Source organism: Coregonus lavaretus, assembly GCF_964263955.1.
Source record: "Coregonus lavaretus genome assembly, chromosome: 14".
In the NCBI taxonomy this organism is placed as follows: Eukaryota; Metazoa; Chordata; class Actinopteri; order Salmoniformes; family Salmonidae; genus Coregonus; species Coregonus lavaretus.
The window spans coordinates 30843371-30860821 of NC_140001.1; the positions used below are offsets into that span (position 1 = coordinate 30843371).

General features: G+C 43.5%; 1 protein-coding gene across 1 annotated transcript in view; it reads left to right on the forward strand.

Annotated features, from left to right (window-relative positions):
- Positions 1–17451, forward strand: part of LOC311141413 (phosphatidylinositol 4-phosphate 5-kinase type-1 beta-like) — a 36962-nt gene that overhangs the window by 16304 nt on the left and 3207 nt on the right. The window contains exons 7-13 of the mRNA XM_084176736.1: positions 7547–7749; positions 8254–8337; positions 8717–8765; positions 8893–8977; positions 10461–10616; positions 11883–12006; positions 16042–16171. Coding sequence (XP_084032862.1) covers positions 7547–7749; positions 8254–8337; positions 8717–8765; positions 8893–8977; positions 10461–10616; positions 11883–12006; positions 16042–16171 — 831 coding nt within the window. The remainder of the gene's footprint in view (positions 1–7546; positions 7750–8253; positions 8338–8716; positions 8766–8892; positions 8978–10460; positions 10617–11882; positions 12007–16041; positions 16172–17451) is intronic.

Below are 17451 nucleotides of genomic sequence, written 5' to 3' on the forward strand. Positions count from 1 at the left end.
TGTTTTGAGAAAGGGGACTGTGTCTTTCTGCAGCATTTGGCACTGGGATTGCGTGTTTCCACTGTGGGTTCATTGGGAGCTCTGTGCTCTGTTTCAGTTCCATGACAGTTTTCCAAACACTGAATGTGATTAAGAAATGTTCCCAGCAGCGTGAGAGAGAGAAAGTAAGAGAGAGCACCACTCTAAAGATAGGAGGCTGCATTCTTGTCTATTTCAGAGCAATAACCAGATTGTCCTGTCTAATCTAGTGAAGTAGTGGGATCAGAGTTATTGTTTTAACAGAACACCACAACTCTGTTCTGAGTAGGAGCCAGGAGCTACTTTACCACTCCTAAAATGTACGTAGAACAAAGAAGACCATAACAAGTCAACTTAGAGAACCATGGATCTATGGCAGTGGTTCTCAATCCTGGTCCTGGGTGCACATTTTAGTTTTTGCCTTAGCACTACACAGCTGGTTCAAATGAGCAACTCATCATCAAGCTTTGATGATTTGAATCAGGTGTGTAGTGCTAAGGCCAAAAACAAAAATGTGCACCCAGCACCCCTTTGGGTCCCCAGGACCAGGATTGAGAACCACTGGTCTATGGCACTACTATATATCTATCTCTGTTGTTATTGTGCTCTGTTCACAACTACACTACCTGTTTGTGAATTGAAAATGGAGTTGGTGGAAACAGGAAAAAACACATAAAAAACACCTAATGTGGACTGCCTCAGGTGATGACCTGATCTCAGATCATATAGATGGTGTTTACATAATGATTGACAATGGTGAATGGCCTTATTTATCTATTATACAGTATCAAATCACCTCAACTACCTCGTACCGCCAGCACATTGACTCGGTATCGGTACGCCTTGTATATAGCCTCGTTATTGCTATTTTATTGTGTTAGTATTTCCTTCTTTTTTTTTTTACAAATCGTGCACATTTGTGTACTTTTTAACTCTGCATTGTTGGGAAAGGGCTCCTAAGTCAGCATTTCACGGTAAAGTCTACACCTGTTGTATTCAGAGCGTATGTGAAAAATACAATTTGATTTGATTTGGGCTAGCTCTGAGGGGATGACGGGACATATCTCATGTGGGAGGAGCATGAAGTTACCCCTAGACACTGATCTTAGGTCAGTTTAGCATTTTCAACAAATAGTTAAAGTTGGTATTTGTGGAGGGTTAGCTGATCCTAGAGGCTGTTAGGCATATGTTGTAACAGTGTGTGTTGTCCCTGACAGAGAGAGCATTATAGCGTTCCCCTGTCTGCCTCCTACCCCCGGGTGCTTTACTCTGTCTCCAACCAGGATGTAGACATCAGGACGTAGACACACAGAGCCACTGAGACCAGGAACTGGATGGAAGACGCACTTCCTGTTACAGGCATCCAGCCTTTGAAACCTTTGCAACGTTATAGCCTATGATGTGATTGTCAAGGGCATTTATTTTACTCCCCCACAACAACATCATGGCTTCCGTTAACCAGGTTTACTACTCTTATTTTATTGGAGACTCTGAAAATAGCTCAACTGAGCTGTTTTTCAACAGGAAACGACAAGTGGTGACTTAATGAATGGAGTTAGTCTGCATGAGTAGCAAGGTGTTAGGGGTATATATACTGAACAAAACTATAAACGCAACATGTAAAGTGTTGGTCCCATGTTTCACGAGCTGAATTAAAAGATTCCAGAAATTTTCCATAGGCAAAAAATGCTTATTTCTCTCAAATTTTGTGCACATCCCTGTTCATGAGCATTTCTCCTTTGCCAAGATAATCCATTCACCTGACAGGTGTGGCATATCAAGAAGCTGATTAAACAGCGTGATCATTACACAGGTGCACCTTGTGCTGGGGACAATACAAGTCCACTCTAAAATGTGCAGTTTTGTCACACAACACAATGCCATAGATGTCTCAAGTTTTGAGGGAGCGTGCAATTGGCATGCTGACTGCAGGAATGGATTGTCCACCAGAGCTGTTGCCAGATAATTGAATGTTTGTTTCTCTACCATAAGCCGCCTCCAACTTCGTTTTAGAGAATTTGGCAGTACGTCCAACCGGCCTCACAACCGCAGACCACGTCTAACCACGCCATCCCAGGACCTCCACTTCCGGCTTCTTCACCTGCGGGATCGTCTGAGACCAGCCACCCGGACAACTGATGAAACTGAGTATTTATGTGTGTAATAAAGCCCTTTTGTGGGGAAAAACTAATTCTGATTGACTGGACCTGGCTCCCAAGTGGGTGGCCTTATGTCGTCCCAGTCACACCCATGGCTGCGCCCCTGACCAGTCGTGAAACCCATAGATTAGGCCATAATGAATATATTTAAATTGACTGATTTCCTTATATGAACTGTAACTTAGTAAAATCATTGAAATTGTTGCATGTTGCGTTTATATTTTTGTTCAGGCCTGTTAGGTAACAGGTAGTCCTGTGTGTTTCTGGTGACTCCCCTTTGGGAGCGCCTGGAGTCATGCCTTGATGGCTTTGGCAATGGCTGCTATAGCTGGCTTATTCCTCTCCTCCCATCCCATCTCACTAAACTCACAAACTCCTCAATGTTGACTTTCTATTGGATACAACTCAAGTAGATAAGAGTCCGCCACAGACTCTCTAAGATGGCCTCTTGTTTGAATTCTTTAAGGGATCTTTCTTTCTCCGTCCCTCCCACTCTCCTCCTTCTCTCACATCCTCTGTATTTCAAAGTAGTTATCTTCTTCTTCTAGGAAGGCACAAAGCTAAAGGGAACAGTGTTTTATGTTGGATGCAGTAGTTGTACTGTAAGTGACTCTGGACTCCGTAGCTAGTTTGTTATTGGCACGGCTTCCTGTCTTTCCTTCCTGAGCTGGAAGCAAAGTGCTCTCTAAGCAAAATCTCTGTCCGTTTCCATGAGTAAGCAGTAAACCCCTCGCCCCAGAGACTGCTGCAGCATAGAAAAACAGGAGAGGGGGAAAGGAAGGGATAGAGGGGGGCTGAGAGGGACGTGAGAGACATAGGTGAAGGGGACATAGGAGGGAAGAGGTTAGAGTTAATAAGGGGAGGTAAGGGGTGAGATGAGAGAGGGAGGGACCATGAAGTCTCTACTGCTGTACTGTATGTGGGTCACTGAGGAAAATGTAGGGTACTCTCTCTTTCCCTCCTCTCCCCTCTTCATCTCACAACAGCTCCCTCGATGCCCTCCATATGGCGAATGAACTGAGAACATGAATAAACCATGCCCATGTCTATGACTAGAGGGAGAGGGAGACTGAAGGAAAGCCTGCTTGTGTTTGACTTGTAACAGAGAGCAATGTCATGTCATTGTCGCCGCATGGCTGGGCTCTGAGATGTTGTTGAGATGATGACAATGTAAACTGTAATGACAGTTTAGCAACGGGTACAATGTTTTGTAAGTGGTTGCCAATTATGAGTGTTGAGGTCTTTGACTAGGGCAGAGGGACATTGAGTGGCATTTAGCTTGATGTATACAAATATTTTTGTCTGGGAATCTCCCTATTAACTTGAGACACAAACAAACACATACTCTCACATGCACGCACACACAAACATACACGCGCGCACACACACCATACACGAACAGAATGGGTGGGTAAATTGTGTTGCATAATTGTTATGGAACTCGAGGCGGGTCATGTTGTCAGACAAAAACAACCTTTTATGGGTCCCCTCCTCTCCTCCTGGGTCATGTGAATCTGTAATTATATTGGAACATGACAGGGACAACAATGCCCTCTCTCACAAAGCCAATCAAGCCAGGGCTGATGTCAAATGACACCCTATTCCCCATGTAGTGCACTACTTTGGCTAGAGTTGGATCTGGCTACTAACGCCTAACCAAAAATCTACTTGTTGAATTAGAAATGTTAACATGGAATGGAGATGTAAATGCTGAGAATGTGATTTTCATGAAAGGTATGGCTGGTTCCACGTTTTAACTGCAATGTAAAGAGTCTCTCTGTCATTCCTGTCTTCAAAGGGTGCCAGTGTATTAGTGTCTCTGTAAGTGGGCCATGCTGTACTGTGAGGTTTCAAAGACAGACCCTCTCAAGAGACTGATCCAGAGGAGAGACTCAGACATGGCTTGGATGTGCTGTGTTACATCAAAGATAATTTGTTCAAGGATAAGGGAATCTTGTAAAAGGGTGACTTACTGAAGACTTGTTAAGATAGATTCTCCCTAATACTTTTCCATCCACTTTTCCAGAAACTCTGAAGACAGAAAGCAGTTTGAAGTCAAATACAAGATGAACTTCTACAGTGTGTGGATATTATGTTTAAGTGATTGTAGTTATTGTTGGCTCACATTGCCTAACCAGCAAACGGGGAACATTCCCAGAACATTAGCTAAGATTCCCATTAAGTTTTAGTTAGGGTTTTATCTAACATTAGGATGATAGCATCCCAAAAACATTGAACAAATATTTTTGATACAATTTTTTTTTTTTTTATCAGAAAATGTTTTAATGAAATATCCTTGGAATGTTCTCCTCAATCAATCAATCAATCAATCAATTTTATTTTATATAGCCCTTCGTACATCAGCTAATATCTCGAAGTGCTGTACAGAAACCCAGCCTAAAACCCCAAACAGCTAGTAATGCAGGTGTAGAAGCACGGTGGCTAGGAAAAACTCCCTAGAAAGGCCAAAACCTAGGAAGAAACCTAGAGAGGAACCAGGCTATGAGGGGTGGCCAGTCCTCTTCTGGCTGTGCCGGGTGGAGATTATAACAGAACCATGCCAAGATGTTCAAAAATGTTCATAAGTGACAAGCATGGTCAAATAATAATCAGGAATAAATCTCAGTTGGCTTTTCATAGCCGATCATTAAGAGTTGAAAACAGCAGGTCTGGGACAGGTAGGGGTTCCATAACCGCAGGCAGAACAGTTGAAACTGGAATAGCAGCAAGGCCAGGCGGACTGGGGACAGCAAGGAGTCACCACGGCCGGTAGTCCCGACGTATGGTCCTAGGGCTCAGGTCTCTCAGTTGGCTTTTCATAGCCGATCATTAAGAGTTGAAAACAGCAGGTCTGGGACAGGTAGGGGTTTCGTAACCGCAGGCAGAACAGTTGAAACTGGAATAGCAGCAAGGCCAGGCGGACTCCTAACATTAACTAAAATGTTGTGCACAACATCTGTAACAACCACCTCATTAGGTTTCCAGATAATGTAATAACACAGTATACCATTAATGTTTTTAAATCATACTGCCGCAACAAAATGTGAGAGCAACGTTCTGGGTACATTCTTGCAACATCAGGTGAATGATTTATACAAACATTGTATAATCATCAGCACAACTGGACAGTTTTTGTGTTATGAGAACATTTGCCGCAACCTAACGAATGTTCTGGGAACTTTCACTGGTTTGCTGGGTATGCTCTTTATTGCAGGGGAGGACGAACACCGACTTTGTACCTTGGCAAAAGACATCACTGCTAAGCATCAAATGAAAAAGGATGCACACACTTTAATGCTTATAATAAGGTCCCATTGCAGTAGTATAGAAGCCAACCTGATGAAGGCAGGCAGCAGTATTGTTTGTGTAGTGATGGTTTGCCTGGCAAGAAGAGGTGGTCAGGTCAGCTGGAAGTCACATGGCCTACTGTGGGCAGGTTGGTGTGTGGGTCTATTCAAAATAGTTGCCTTTGAATAGGAACGGGGGAGTCAGGAGGAACAGATGCAAATCAAATACATGGAAAAGGCAACGCTCGAACAAGAGCACAAGTGTTTTCTGAGTGTGTGTGTGTGTGTGTGTCTGCGTGCGTGTGTGTGTGTGTATGGGCTTGTGTTCGTGATTTACATTAGTCATATAAGGACAGTAAATAAATAATTAACCATGATTAAACAACCAGCAACAATGCACTTTATAAAGCAAAAATAAAGACACATTTTACCATGGGGAATACCCAGGACATAGCTGTTCTATAATCTTATTGTGGGTGCTCAGTCATGTCCCATGTTTCCTTTTACCACATCAATGGATTCTAGTTACAGATACATCAGTGATATGATAAGAGATCAAAAGGCCATATTTGCTGACCTATAACCTGCTGTCTACTCCTAGTAAGTGTGTGTTTGTGTTACAGTCTCTATTAACAAAGATCCTCATTCTGGACATACTAGGTCACATTACTTTGATTAGATCACAAAAGGCCGATTATCTGGCTCTGTTGTGGTCCTTTTCCTCAGCCTGTTTTCTGTTGGCCAATTCCATATAAGGGATAGTGATAGCTGAGTCCCTTATGGCACCCTATTCTCTTTATAGTGCACTACTTTTGAACTAGTGCACTACATAGGGAATAGGGTGCCACTTGGGATGTACCTGATGTTGGAAATACTGTTTACGAAATCCAACTACGTGCTGACTTTAGGGGCTACCATGACGATCATGATGAACATTCTTGTAATTTTTAGGTCTGCAGCCAAGCCACATTTGTCTGAGTGTTCCCCATTATGACAGATCTGTTTACTTCCCTGGTGCTCCTTTTTCTTATTTTGTTGTCGTCTCTCTTAGACAGACAGACACACAGACAGACAGGGCCAATTTGTAAGTCGCTCTGGATAAGAGCGTCTGCTAAATGACTTAAATGTAAATGTTATTAATTTGGGGGATTGGCACAGTAATGCTTAAAATGAGATGATTCCTGTGGTCCAATTATGGAAAATCAGGCAAACTAGATGATCAAATTTGCATCCAAAAATGGCTAATCTTATTATGGCTGATAGCACCATAGAAATTATGACTTTCCATGCAAGCGCGTCTGCACACATGTACGTACATGCACACACATGCACGCACGCACGCACACACACACACACACACACACACACACACACACACACACACACACACACACACACACACACACACACACACACACACACACACACACACACACACACACACATTTGGCATGCAAAACCACCGTCAGCCAAGCCAGACTAAAACCACCCTGCAGTGGTACTTAGAGGCCTGATTGCGCCCTTGACCCCATTTTCAGATTGTGTTTTTTGAAAAACCTCTGGTGTCATGTGACCGTTCTGTTTGAGCAGTGAGAGGAAACCTGGGGCCTGAGAAAACCTGGGAACAGAGACAAGAGGGCAGAAGGCCCCTCACACTCACACGGGTCAATATTTAACACATCACTCAGCCGTAGAGCAACACCTTTCTTTATATAGCTCAACAATCAGTTGCAGAAAGATTTCTTCAATTATTTTTGGTGTTTGAGGCACCAAATCTTCAGGGTAATGAAACACTTTGTACTTTTCAGGTCTGTGTAACTAAAGCTTCTGGTCAACATAGTAAAATAGAATAGAATAGAATATCACTATTGCCTATTTATATTTGGTCACACGTCAATAAACCAGATGATTTAAAAAAAATGTTTTACTTACACACCTGTGGCTGATACTGGCCATTTGAGGACTAAGAGCAAGGCCAAGACAGCACCAACTGCATTTCCACTCTTTGCTAGCTAACAGGTTGATGTGATGTTGTTTCAGATCATGGTGATTAACCGTGTGGTTTCATGTTGTGTGCTGCAGGTGTTGGAGAGCTTTAAGATCATGGACTACAGTCTGCTCCTGGCCGTGCATGTCCTGGACCAGAGCCCAAAGGAGGGGGGCGAGCTGGGCCAAGCAGGGGGGGACGGCAAGCGGCCCGTGGCCCAGAGGGTCCTCTACTCCACAGCCATGGAGTCTATCCAGGGGGACGGCAAGGCTGCCGAGGCCCACACCACAGACGACACGTGAGTCAACTCACCACAGGCATACTACCCATACAAACACACATACACAATCATATACACAGTAATAGTTTGATGACATTTACACGTACACACTGACATACACTGAAAAATGCATGGCAAAACTCTCACAAACACTCGAATGATCAAAACCCAGCCTTAATGTGTGTCTTCACTGAGATGCTTTTAAGCCTTGAGGTGAATGTTTACTGGATGACTTGGCAGATAATCCTTGACTAACCGGTGCCCCCGCACATTGACTCTGTACTGGTACCCCCTGTATATAACCTCCCTACTGTTATTTTATTTTACTGCTGCTCTTTAATTATTTGCTATTTTAATTTTTTTCTTAAACTGCATTGTTGGTTATGGGCTTGTAAGTAAGCATTTCACTGTAATGTCTACACCTGTTGTATTCGGCGCATGTGGAAAATACAATTTGATTTGATTTAATCCTGACTGACTACATTCTGTGACTAGACCTGTATTTACTGTGCTGTATTTCAGGATGGGTGGAATTCCTGCCAAATCACACAAAGAAGAGAAGCTGCTTATTTTCCTGGGCATCATTGACATCCTGCAGTCCTACAGGTATAACTATGCTGGAGGGAGGGAGGGGGGAGGGGGGAGGGAGAGAGGGAGAGAGAGAGAGAAAGAAAGAAAGAGAGAGAGATAAGCTACTCAGTGTGAAAAGCCTCTAAGGCCAGAGAGACAGAAGTGTCCCTAATGCTATTCCCTGTCCGTATCTCAGCATCTCTAAGCTGACCTCAGGACCTGTCAATTCAAGTGTAAAATGTAACTAGAAGGGGAGCATTTTACGTAACATTAACCTAAAATTGCTGTGGTTCCTGTTCTGTGTTTGGTGCCAAAAGGAAGGATCTCAGGTTTTGGATGATGGGGCTTGGTGGGGGGTTGGGTTTGTTGCATTACGAGCTACGTTTGTGACAAGGCTTCTTGTTTTTTACCTCAGATTCATTAAGAAGTTGGAACACTCGTGGAAAGCCCTGGTCTACGACGGTGTAAGTTGAAATGCTGCAAATCTGATATGTGTCCTTCTGAATACACACCATTCATAGGTTACTTTCTTATTGATCTAAAATACCCCTCTCTGATGAAAGCTTTTATTGTCTTCTGTTCTGTGCTCAGGACTCTGTATCAGTGCACAGGCCCGGTTTCTATGCCAACCGATTCCTCAAGTTCATGAGCACTTCGGTGTTCCGGAAGACTCAGAGTAAGTCTGCTGGCTCTTGTTCCTCAGTCCCCTATGACAGGGAGACCTGTATTTATGTTAGGACTTTCAACTGGCACACATGCCAGGCACTGGGACCAGAAAACAAGGGTAGTGGGAAAGATGGTTTGAGACAGGGGTGGACAAACTACGGTGCCTATTTAATCCGGCCTGCGGGAGGTTTGAGTAAAAATATATATATATATATATGTTGAATGGACATATATATTTTCAAATAACTGCGCTATTTCTGGCCCGCAAATTGATTTTGATAAACAAATCAGTAAAAAAAAGTCTGTGCGGCCCTCCGTTCAATTTCGAAATCCCGATGTGGCCCTCGAGGCAAAAAATTAGCCCAACCCTGGTATGAGGGCTGACCCAGAGACTGAGACGGGTTAATCCTTCAATAACAGTACGTCGGTGTGGCACGTACAGTTAAGTCAACTGTAAACTATTGGAAATCTTATGTTTGTACAGATTCCTAGTTTGATTTATTTCTTACCTGCAATATCAGGTGATTGTGGATTGGATATGATGTATAGACACTGTAGGTCAGCTTTTCCCAAACTTGTCCTGGGGACCCCAAGGGGTGCATGTTTTGGTTTTTGCCCTAGCACTACACAGCTGATTTCAAATAATCAAAGTTATGTTGAACAAAACCGAACCTTCCAGTAAATATATAGAAGTAGCTGTGTTGAAAGCAACAACACAGTTGTGTTGATGTACAGTATACCTTTCCCCTGTGAGAGGAAGTGATTGTGTTGTCAGGTTACCTGTGTAGTGTTTTGTACACTCAGTGTAGATTCCTGACACTGGTTCTCAATGATGTTGCATGTTAAATTAAATAAAGCAGTGTTACGTAACAGTGTGGAACGCTGATTTAATGAAGATGGTTTCTGTGATGATTTGGGATTTACGTGCTTGGTATTATTATGCCAATGCTTCTGCACAGTTAGATACGATGGGGAGGGGAGAGGATTTCATGCTCTGCTTGGGAGTCAGAATGGAATGTCTGGGGGACAGTTGTGTAATGATCATTATGCGTTAACAGTTTGATCCTTTTATTGCTAATTTGGGACAGACGCTCTGAGCCTGATTTTGCACGATAATGGTTGCAATCAGGATAATCTGTTCCCTCCATCTCTCCCTATTTCTCTCTGTTGCTGCCCCCTCACTCTCTCCCCTACCCCCTCACTCTCTCCCCTACCCCCTCACTTTCTCCCCTACCCCCTCACTCTCTCCCCTACCCCCTCACTTTCTCCCCTACCCCCTCACTTTCTCCCCTACCCCCTCACTCTCTCCCCTACCCCCTCACTCTCTCCCCTACCCCCTCACTCTCTCCCCTATCCCCTCACTCTCTCCCCTACCCCCTCACTCTCTCCTTATTTTCCTCTCTTCCTTCCCTCCTCTTTCCTTCTCTATTCCCCACCACTCATTTACCGACTCCCCTCTCTCTCTCTCTCTCTCTCTCTCTCTCTCTCTGCAGCCATTCGGTTCTCCCCTTCTAAGAGAGCACGTACGTCCATCCCTGCTCTGAAGTCGTTCTCTCAGGAGATCCTGTCTTCTCAGAAGGAGGAGAAGGAGGAGGAGAGTCGGGACCGGCTGGGAGGAGCACGCAGTCTGGCCAGTCTTGACGGACAAGGTAGACCAGCAGCACACTATTATCAATCATCCACACATTCATGTGTTGTATTTCCCTTTTGGAGGTTGAGCCAAAAGCACCAAACAGAAGTCACTTTCACTTCCCAGATCTGTCATGTAGAACACATCTCTATATCTGGACCTTTTAGAACCACTTGGTCCCTGTAAACTGGTCCTTCAGTAGCGCCATAAAACTCTCTTCTGTCCACCTCCAGGCCTCAGTGAAATGTTGCCTCACCAGAACGAAAACACAGTCTATCCTGTTATTAACAGCCAGCCCGTTTGTGTGTGTGTGTGTGTGTGTGACTGAGTTAGCGTTATCCCTCGCTCTTTTTCTCTTGGGGATCCATTATCAGGCCCTGACTCCAGTGGCGGGGGGGTATAAGGCTGGCTGGGTTAGAATCAGGACCCTGTCAGCAGTAGCCACTAAGCTTCATGACTCTTGATCTTCCTCTGAGGTAACACCACTGTTGGCCAATATTACAGGAAGAGATGAGGGTGCAGACTTCTGAATAAGCCAGAGAGAAGTCTTGGTTTATATTGCAACATAACTTATTTAGTTAATAGGAAATCCTATTTTATCCTGTTTTAACTCAACAACACCCTGGTACACTATGTACAACCATCACATAACATACCATGTCCCCACCTGTGCCGAATTTGGCCCACAGGTGATTTTATTTGTCCCCCCAAAGTTTTTTTTGGGGGGGACATAAAAGACTGTAAAAACACCAGCAAACCAGCTCCAAGTGATTTGTATCTGTTCTAAAGTATTCCCACACATAATAGAGAGATATATGTGATCGTATATAAATGTAAGCAAGGTTTAAAACTATATATGCAAGGTCAAATATGATATCTGTTTGGGCTTCTTGCGGTTGTCATTATGTTCCGGCCCCCTGACCATCCGCTCAAGAAAGAATCAGCCCACAGCTGAATCTAGTTGATGATCCCTGCCATAAAGCAATTTAACATTTTTGTTTAATTTTTAATAGCTTACTCTATTCCAGTTAACCAATTCTACTCAAACTACTTTGAGGGATAGAAGGTTCATGCAGGGACACTTACATAATTGTTTTATACACACTTTATTATCTCATCTAATTAGACTAAATCAAACACACATGTTCTGTCCTGTGGCTTCGACATCAGGTTTATACTCTGTCTTTAGATCACGTTTTTAAACTAATAGATCACTGAGGTCATGGAGTTGTGTTTGTCTCTCAGTGAGGTCATGGCTTTCTGTGTGTTTGTGTGTTTCTCCCAGTGTTTGGCTCCTACCTGCGTCCGGACCTAGTCCCTGCCACCTCGTCCTTCTACGAGGGCTCCTCCATGGGAACCATCTCCTCCTCCTCCATATTTGTCAACCTGGAGACCCAGTCTGAAGACAGGTACCTCTATCCCCCGTCTACCTCTGTTCCATCTTTACCCTCCATGTCTCCCCTCCACCCCTCTACCTGAAGACTCCCCTTCCACTTCCACCTGTCTTCTCAAAGGCCCAATTCAATTGGATATATTTACACTCTTTTGTAAATATTGGCACCAATGATTTTGACCTGGGACACCAGGTGAGTGAACAATTGAGCAAATCAATGACGGAACCAACAAACCCTCATGATCAGATCACCAGCAGGGCCCCTGAGTTGATCAGCCCTGCCTGCCATAAGGCTTCCCCTGAGGGGAGAATGTGATGGAAAGAGTAGAATGTAGATAATAACAGGTTAGAAACACTGAGCTACCTGGGAGGCCTGATGGAAAACATAGGACTCTGCCCCCACACCTTGTGGTGACGAGCCACATGGAACAGGTGACTCAGATTCGTCAGGCTTTGTGCCAGTTATACACTAAAGATGCCCAGGAAGACCTGCTGGACATTTCTAAGTGTTCAACCCACATTGAGTTCAGATGCAGTGCAGTCCATAAACCATGGACTTAAAATTCTAACCTCCCTCTAGAAAGAACCGTTTCTTCTCCTCTCATCTCATCTCTCCCCCCAGTGCTCTCTGTCTGTCTGTCCAGTAGTGTCAGGTTCTAACTCTAACTCAAAGCCTCCATTCTGAGGCCTGCCTGGGCTTGCTCCCTTCTCAGGCACCTGTCTGTTGCCCTCAATTGTTTTAGTAATGTCTTTCATGAATATCTGACTCAAGGCTTTCAGGAGGTCTGATTAAGAGGCATTGTTTAGATGAAAAATGGTGTCATTTGCTGCCACGGTGACTTTCACTGTGTATGTACATATCCCTATCAGTCAGGAACAGACTTGTGCTCTGAGGTGTGTGTGTGTGTGTGTGTGTGTGTGTGTGTGTGTGTGTGTGTGTGTGTGTGTGTGTGTGTGTGTGTGTGTGTGTGTGTGTGTGTGTGTGTGTCACCTTTAAGAGGGGTAGGCAATAACATGCCATAAAATGGTAAACACATTCCTCAATTTAAGCAAAGTCAGGTGACATGCAGCAAGGAAACGGCCTGTTTCAGATTTACGCCAGCACCCAGTGCCCCCTGCTGTTCACAATGCTGTGTTTTCATGGACGTTTATTTTCCTAAATCAGGAGGTGATTATTTGGGGACTGTTTTTAGATGTCCATAGCCCAGTAAAGGAGCTTCACATAAAACAGAATGTCCCAGAATTCCCTGCCCTAGATTCATTCATATCCTGTTGTGAGTTCTTAAAATTAATTTAAACATTTTACACAAAATGCTCCACATTTTCAGAGTGAATGATCATTTTAGAAAATTGTCCTAATTAATAAAAAAACTAAGATTTATTGATTGGATATGTCTTCACACCCCAGAGTTCATACTTGGTGGAAGCAGCTTTGGCAGCCATTACAGCTGTGTATACTTTTTTATAAGATTCTATAAACTTCGCACAACTCTTAGGGCAACATGTATCCATAGTTTTTTGTCGAAATTGCTCAAGTTCAAGTTAATTTAAGTCAGGACAGAGACTGGACAACTCAGAAACACTCAAAACCCCTTAGAAAGCCATTTTGGTGTGTATTTGGCATTAACATTTGTGTAATTGTCCTGCTGATAAATATTAGTTATCCCAGGGTTAGGTTTTCCTCTAACTTTTTACCTGGGCTTTGCTTCTTTCATATTTATTTTGATCCTGACAAACTCTCCAGTCCCTGCCAGTGACAGGCATTCCCAGAACATGACGCTACCATCACAATACTTTAAAATACAGACAGTTTCACACTGTGTTACTGTCTGTATGACAGTAACACAGAGTGTGCAAGGCTGTCATCAAGGCAAAGGGTGGCTATTTGAAGAATCTCAAATATAAAATATATTTTGATTTGTTTAACACTTTTGTGGTTACTACATGATTCCATATGTGTTATTTCATAGTTTTGATATCTTCACTATTACTCTACAATGTAAAAATAAAGAAAAACCCTGGAATGAGTAGGTGTATCCAAACTTTTGACTGGTAGTGTATGTTGCCCTTAGAGTTGTACAAGGTTGGTAGAATCTTAATCAATATGATTCACAGCTGTAATGTCTGCCAAAGGTGCTTCCACCAAGTATTAACTTAGGGGTGTCAGGTAGCCTAGCGTTTAAAGGGACATTTCAACAAAATTGTGTGTTTTTATGTTTTGTAGTAAAAACGATAGAGGAAGATATGTCTTTCCAATGACATCATTGTGTGATTTTAACCAATTATGAGTAGGCATTGCCTACTAATTGTCTACTAATTGGTTGATGATGTCATTGGAAACACTTATCTTCCTCTATCTTTTTTACTACAAAAAATAGAAACGCGCCATTTTCACATATGTTGATGTTGGGGTGGTGCTGGAGATGATGAATATGAAGTAGAAAAATGGTTAAGAGCGTTGGGACAGTAACCGAAAGGTCGCTGGTTCGAATCCCAGAGCCGACTAAATGAAAAAATCAGTTGATGTGCCCTTGAGAAAGGCACTTAACCCTAATTGCGCCTGTAAGTCACTCTGGATAAGACCGTCTGCTAAATGACTAAAATGGGTGTGAAGACATACGCAATCAATACATCTTAATTATTTATTTTTTTAATTGGGGGGGGGGGGTGTTCTATAATTTGTCTTTCACTTTGAAAATGTGGAGTAGGTTGTGTAGATAGGTAAGAAAGAAATCCAATGTAATCCATTTTAAGGCAGCAAAATGTGAAGACTGCAAGGGGTGTGTAGTCTTTCACTAGGGACTGTATCTGTCTATTATTTTGAATGCTAGAAAGTGAACAAAAGTGTTGTTTTTTTAATAGTATAATGTGTCCACCAGTTTTATGTAATTGGTGTTACCACCTTGAAAATCACTCATTACAAAGATATACTGTAAAAGGACCTTGAACATACTTTCCAGTGGCAAACGGGGGAGGGGTCTATATTAAAGAAAAGTATTAGCTACTCACACCCTTTTACTATGTCATGAAGTTGAGGATTCCATAGATAATTTGGTGTGTCTAAATCCAAAGTGTCACTTGGTGTAAATCACTTTAAATGAAGGGAAATAACATTGTGAGCTAAATTATTAATCATATCACTTTAGTAAATTATTTTTAAAGGATTGATATCCATAGATTCAAGCATGTGCAGCCTCCATTCAGAAAATCCTCATTCACTTAAAATGTCTCATTGGTGTTATCATCATTTGTGTTACTACTCCTACTGGTGGCACAATGTCATCATAATGATACAAAACATTTAATGTAATTAAGCTACCATATTAGTTGATTTAGAATGGGAAGATATATTTACAAAATCTAGAAAAATTAAGTATATATTTTTCCAAAATGCCATGCCCAAATGCCACCATAATTCAAGAACGATCCCTTTATTTTGATCCACTTAATAAACAAAACCATATTGGCTTCATCCAAACGGAACCCACTGGCCACCACACACCAGTTGGTACCAAGCCTCTACTTGGGAAGGAGTGTGTTATGTAATGTTTGGTTTCATCCCAAATGTCACCCTATTCCCTACATAGTGCACTTCTTTTGACCAGAGCCCCAATGAGCCTTGTCAAAAGTAGTGCACTATGGACAAAATAATGACACTTTGTAGGGAATAGGATGCCATATTGGGACTCAGCCTTTCTTTTGTATGTCTACTCATGTAGGTGTCCTGAGTGGCGCAGTGGTCTAAGGCACTGCATCGCAGTGCTAACTGTGCCACTAGATCCTGGTACAGCCGGCCGCGACCGGGAGACTCATGGGCGGCGCACAATTGGCCCAGCGTCGTCCAGGGTAGGGGAGGGAATGGCCGGCAGGGATGTAGCTTAGTTGATAGAGCATGGCGTTTGCAACGCCAGGGTTGTGGGTTCGATTCCCACGGGGGGCCAGTATAAAAAAATATGTATTCACTAACTGTAAGTCGCTCTGGATAAGAGCGTCTGCTAAATGACGTAAATGTAAATGTAAATGTGTGTCTTGTTCTCCTGTGTCCCTTTAGAGATCACATGGCGTCCAGCTCCACATTCACCCTGGAGGACAGCGCCATCTGTCTGACGTCAGAGCAGAGCACCATGGATGTAGAGGTGGACATGGACCCGGACGACGGCTCAGTGCTCGACGTCTACTTAGTGAGTACTCATATATAGGGCTCTGGTCAAAAGTAGTGCACTATATAGGGAATATGGTTTGGGAGGCATCTATTCCCACTCAGATATGTAGCTGCACATGTGGTCAGGATCAAATGAGTTTATCTCAGACAGTCTTTGGGTTCCATTAGGGCAGGGGTGGGCATATGGGATCTTGGAAGGCCACTGTATGTGCAGCCTAGAACTAACACACCTAATTCTGGGATGGGCTGGAACAAAAGCCTGCACAACACCCACGACTGCGTGGCCGCGCACGACACCAACGCCATCATTAAGTTTGTCGGTCAGAGACCTGGCAGTGTGGTGCCAGGACAACAACCTCTCCCTCAACATCAGCAAGACAAAGGAGCTGATCGTGGACTACAGGAAATGGAAGGCCGAGCACGCCCCCATTTACATTAGATTAGATTTTTATTTAGTCACATGCGTACGGTCGCAGATTTAGTTGCCGTGTACAATTAAATACTTGAGCTCCGAGCTCCAACTGTGCAGGTGTGAATGACGGGGCTGTAGTAGAGCGGGTTGAGAGCTTCAAGTTCCTCGGTGTCCACATCACTAAGGACCTATCATGGTCCAAACACATCAAGACAGTCGTGAAGAGGGCACGACAACGCCTCTTCCCCCTCTGGAGGCTGAAAAGATTTGGTATGGGCCCTCAGATCCTCAAAAAGTCCTACAGCTTCACCATTGAGAGGATCTTGACTGGCTGCATTCCCGCTTGGTATGGGAACTGCTTGGTATCCGACCGTAAGGCGCTGCAGAGGGTAGTGCGTACGGCCCAGTACATCACTGGGGCCGAGCTCCCTGCCATCCAGGACCTCTATACCAGGCGGTGTCCGAGGAAAACCCAGAAAATTGTCAAAGACTACAGCCTCCCAAGTCATAGACTGTTGTCCCAGGTCTGGGACGAGAAGGCTCCTGAACAGCTTCTACCCTCAAGCCATAAGACTGCTGAACAGTTAATCAAGTGAATACCCAGACTATTTGCATTGACCTGCTTTTTTTCACTGACTCGCTTGCACAGGTCTATGAATACTCACTGGACTCTACCCACACATACTACACTGACACTCCAACACACACACACACACACATGCATATTGACACCACACACACACTCTTTCACACTCTTCACATACGCTGCTGCTACTCTGTTTATTATCTACAGTGCCTTCAGAAAGTATTCACACCCCTTGAATTCTTCCACATTGTGTTGTGTTACAGAGTGGGATTAAAATTGATTTAATTGTCATTTTTTGTCA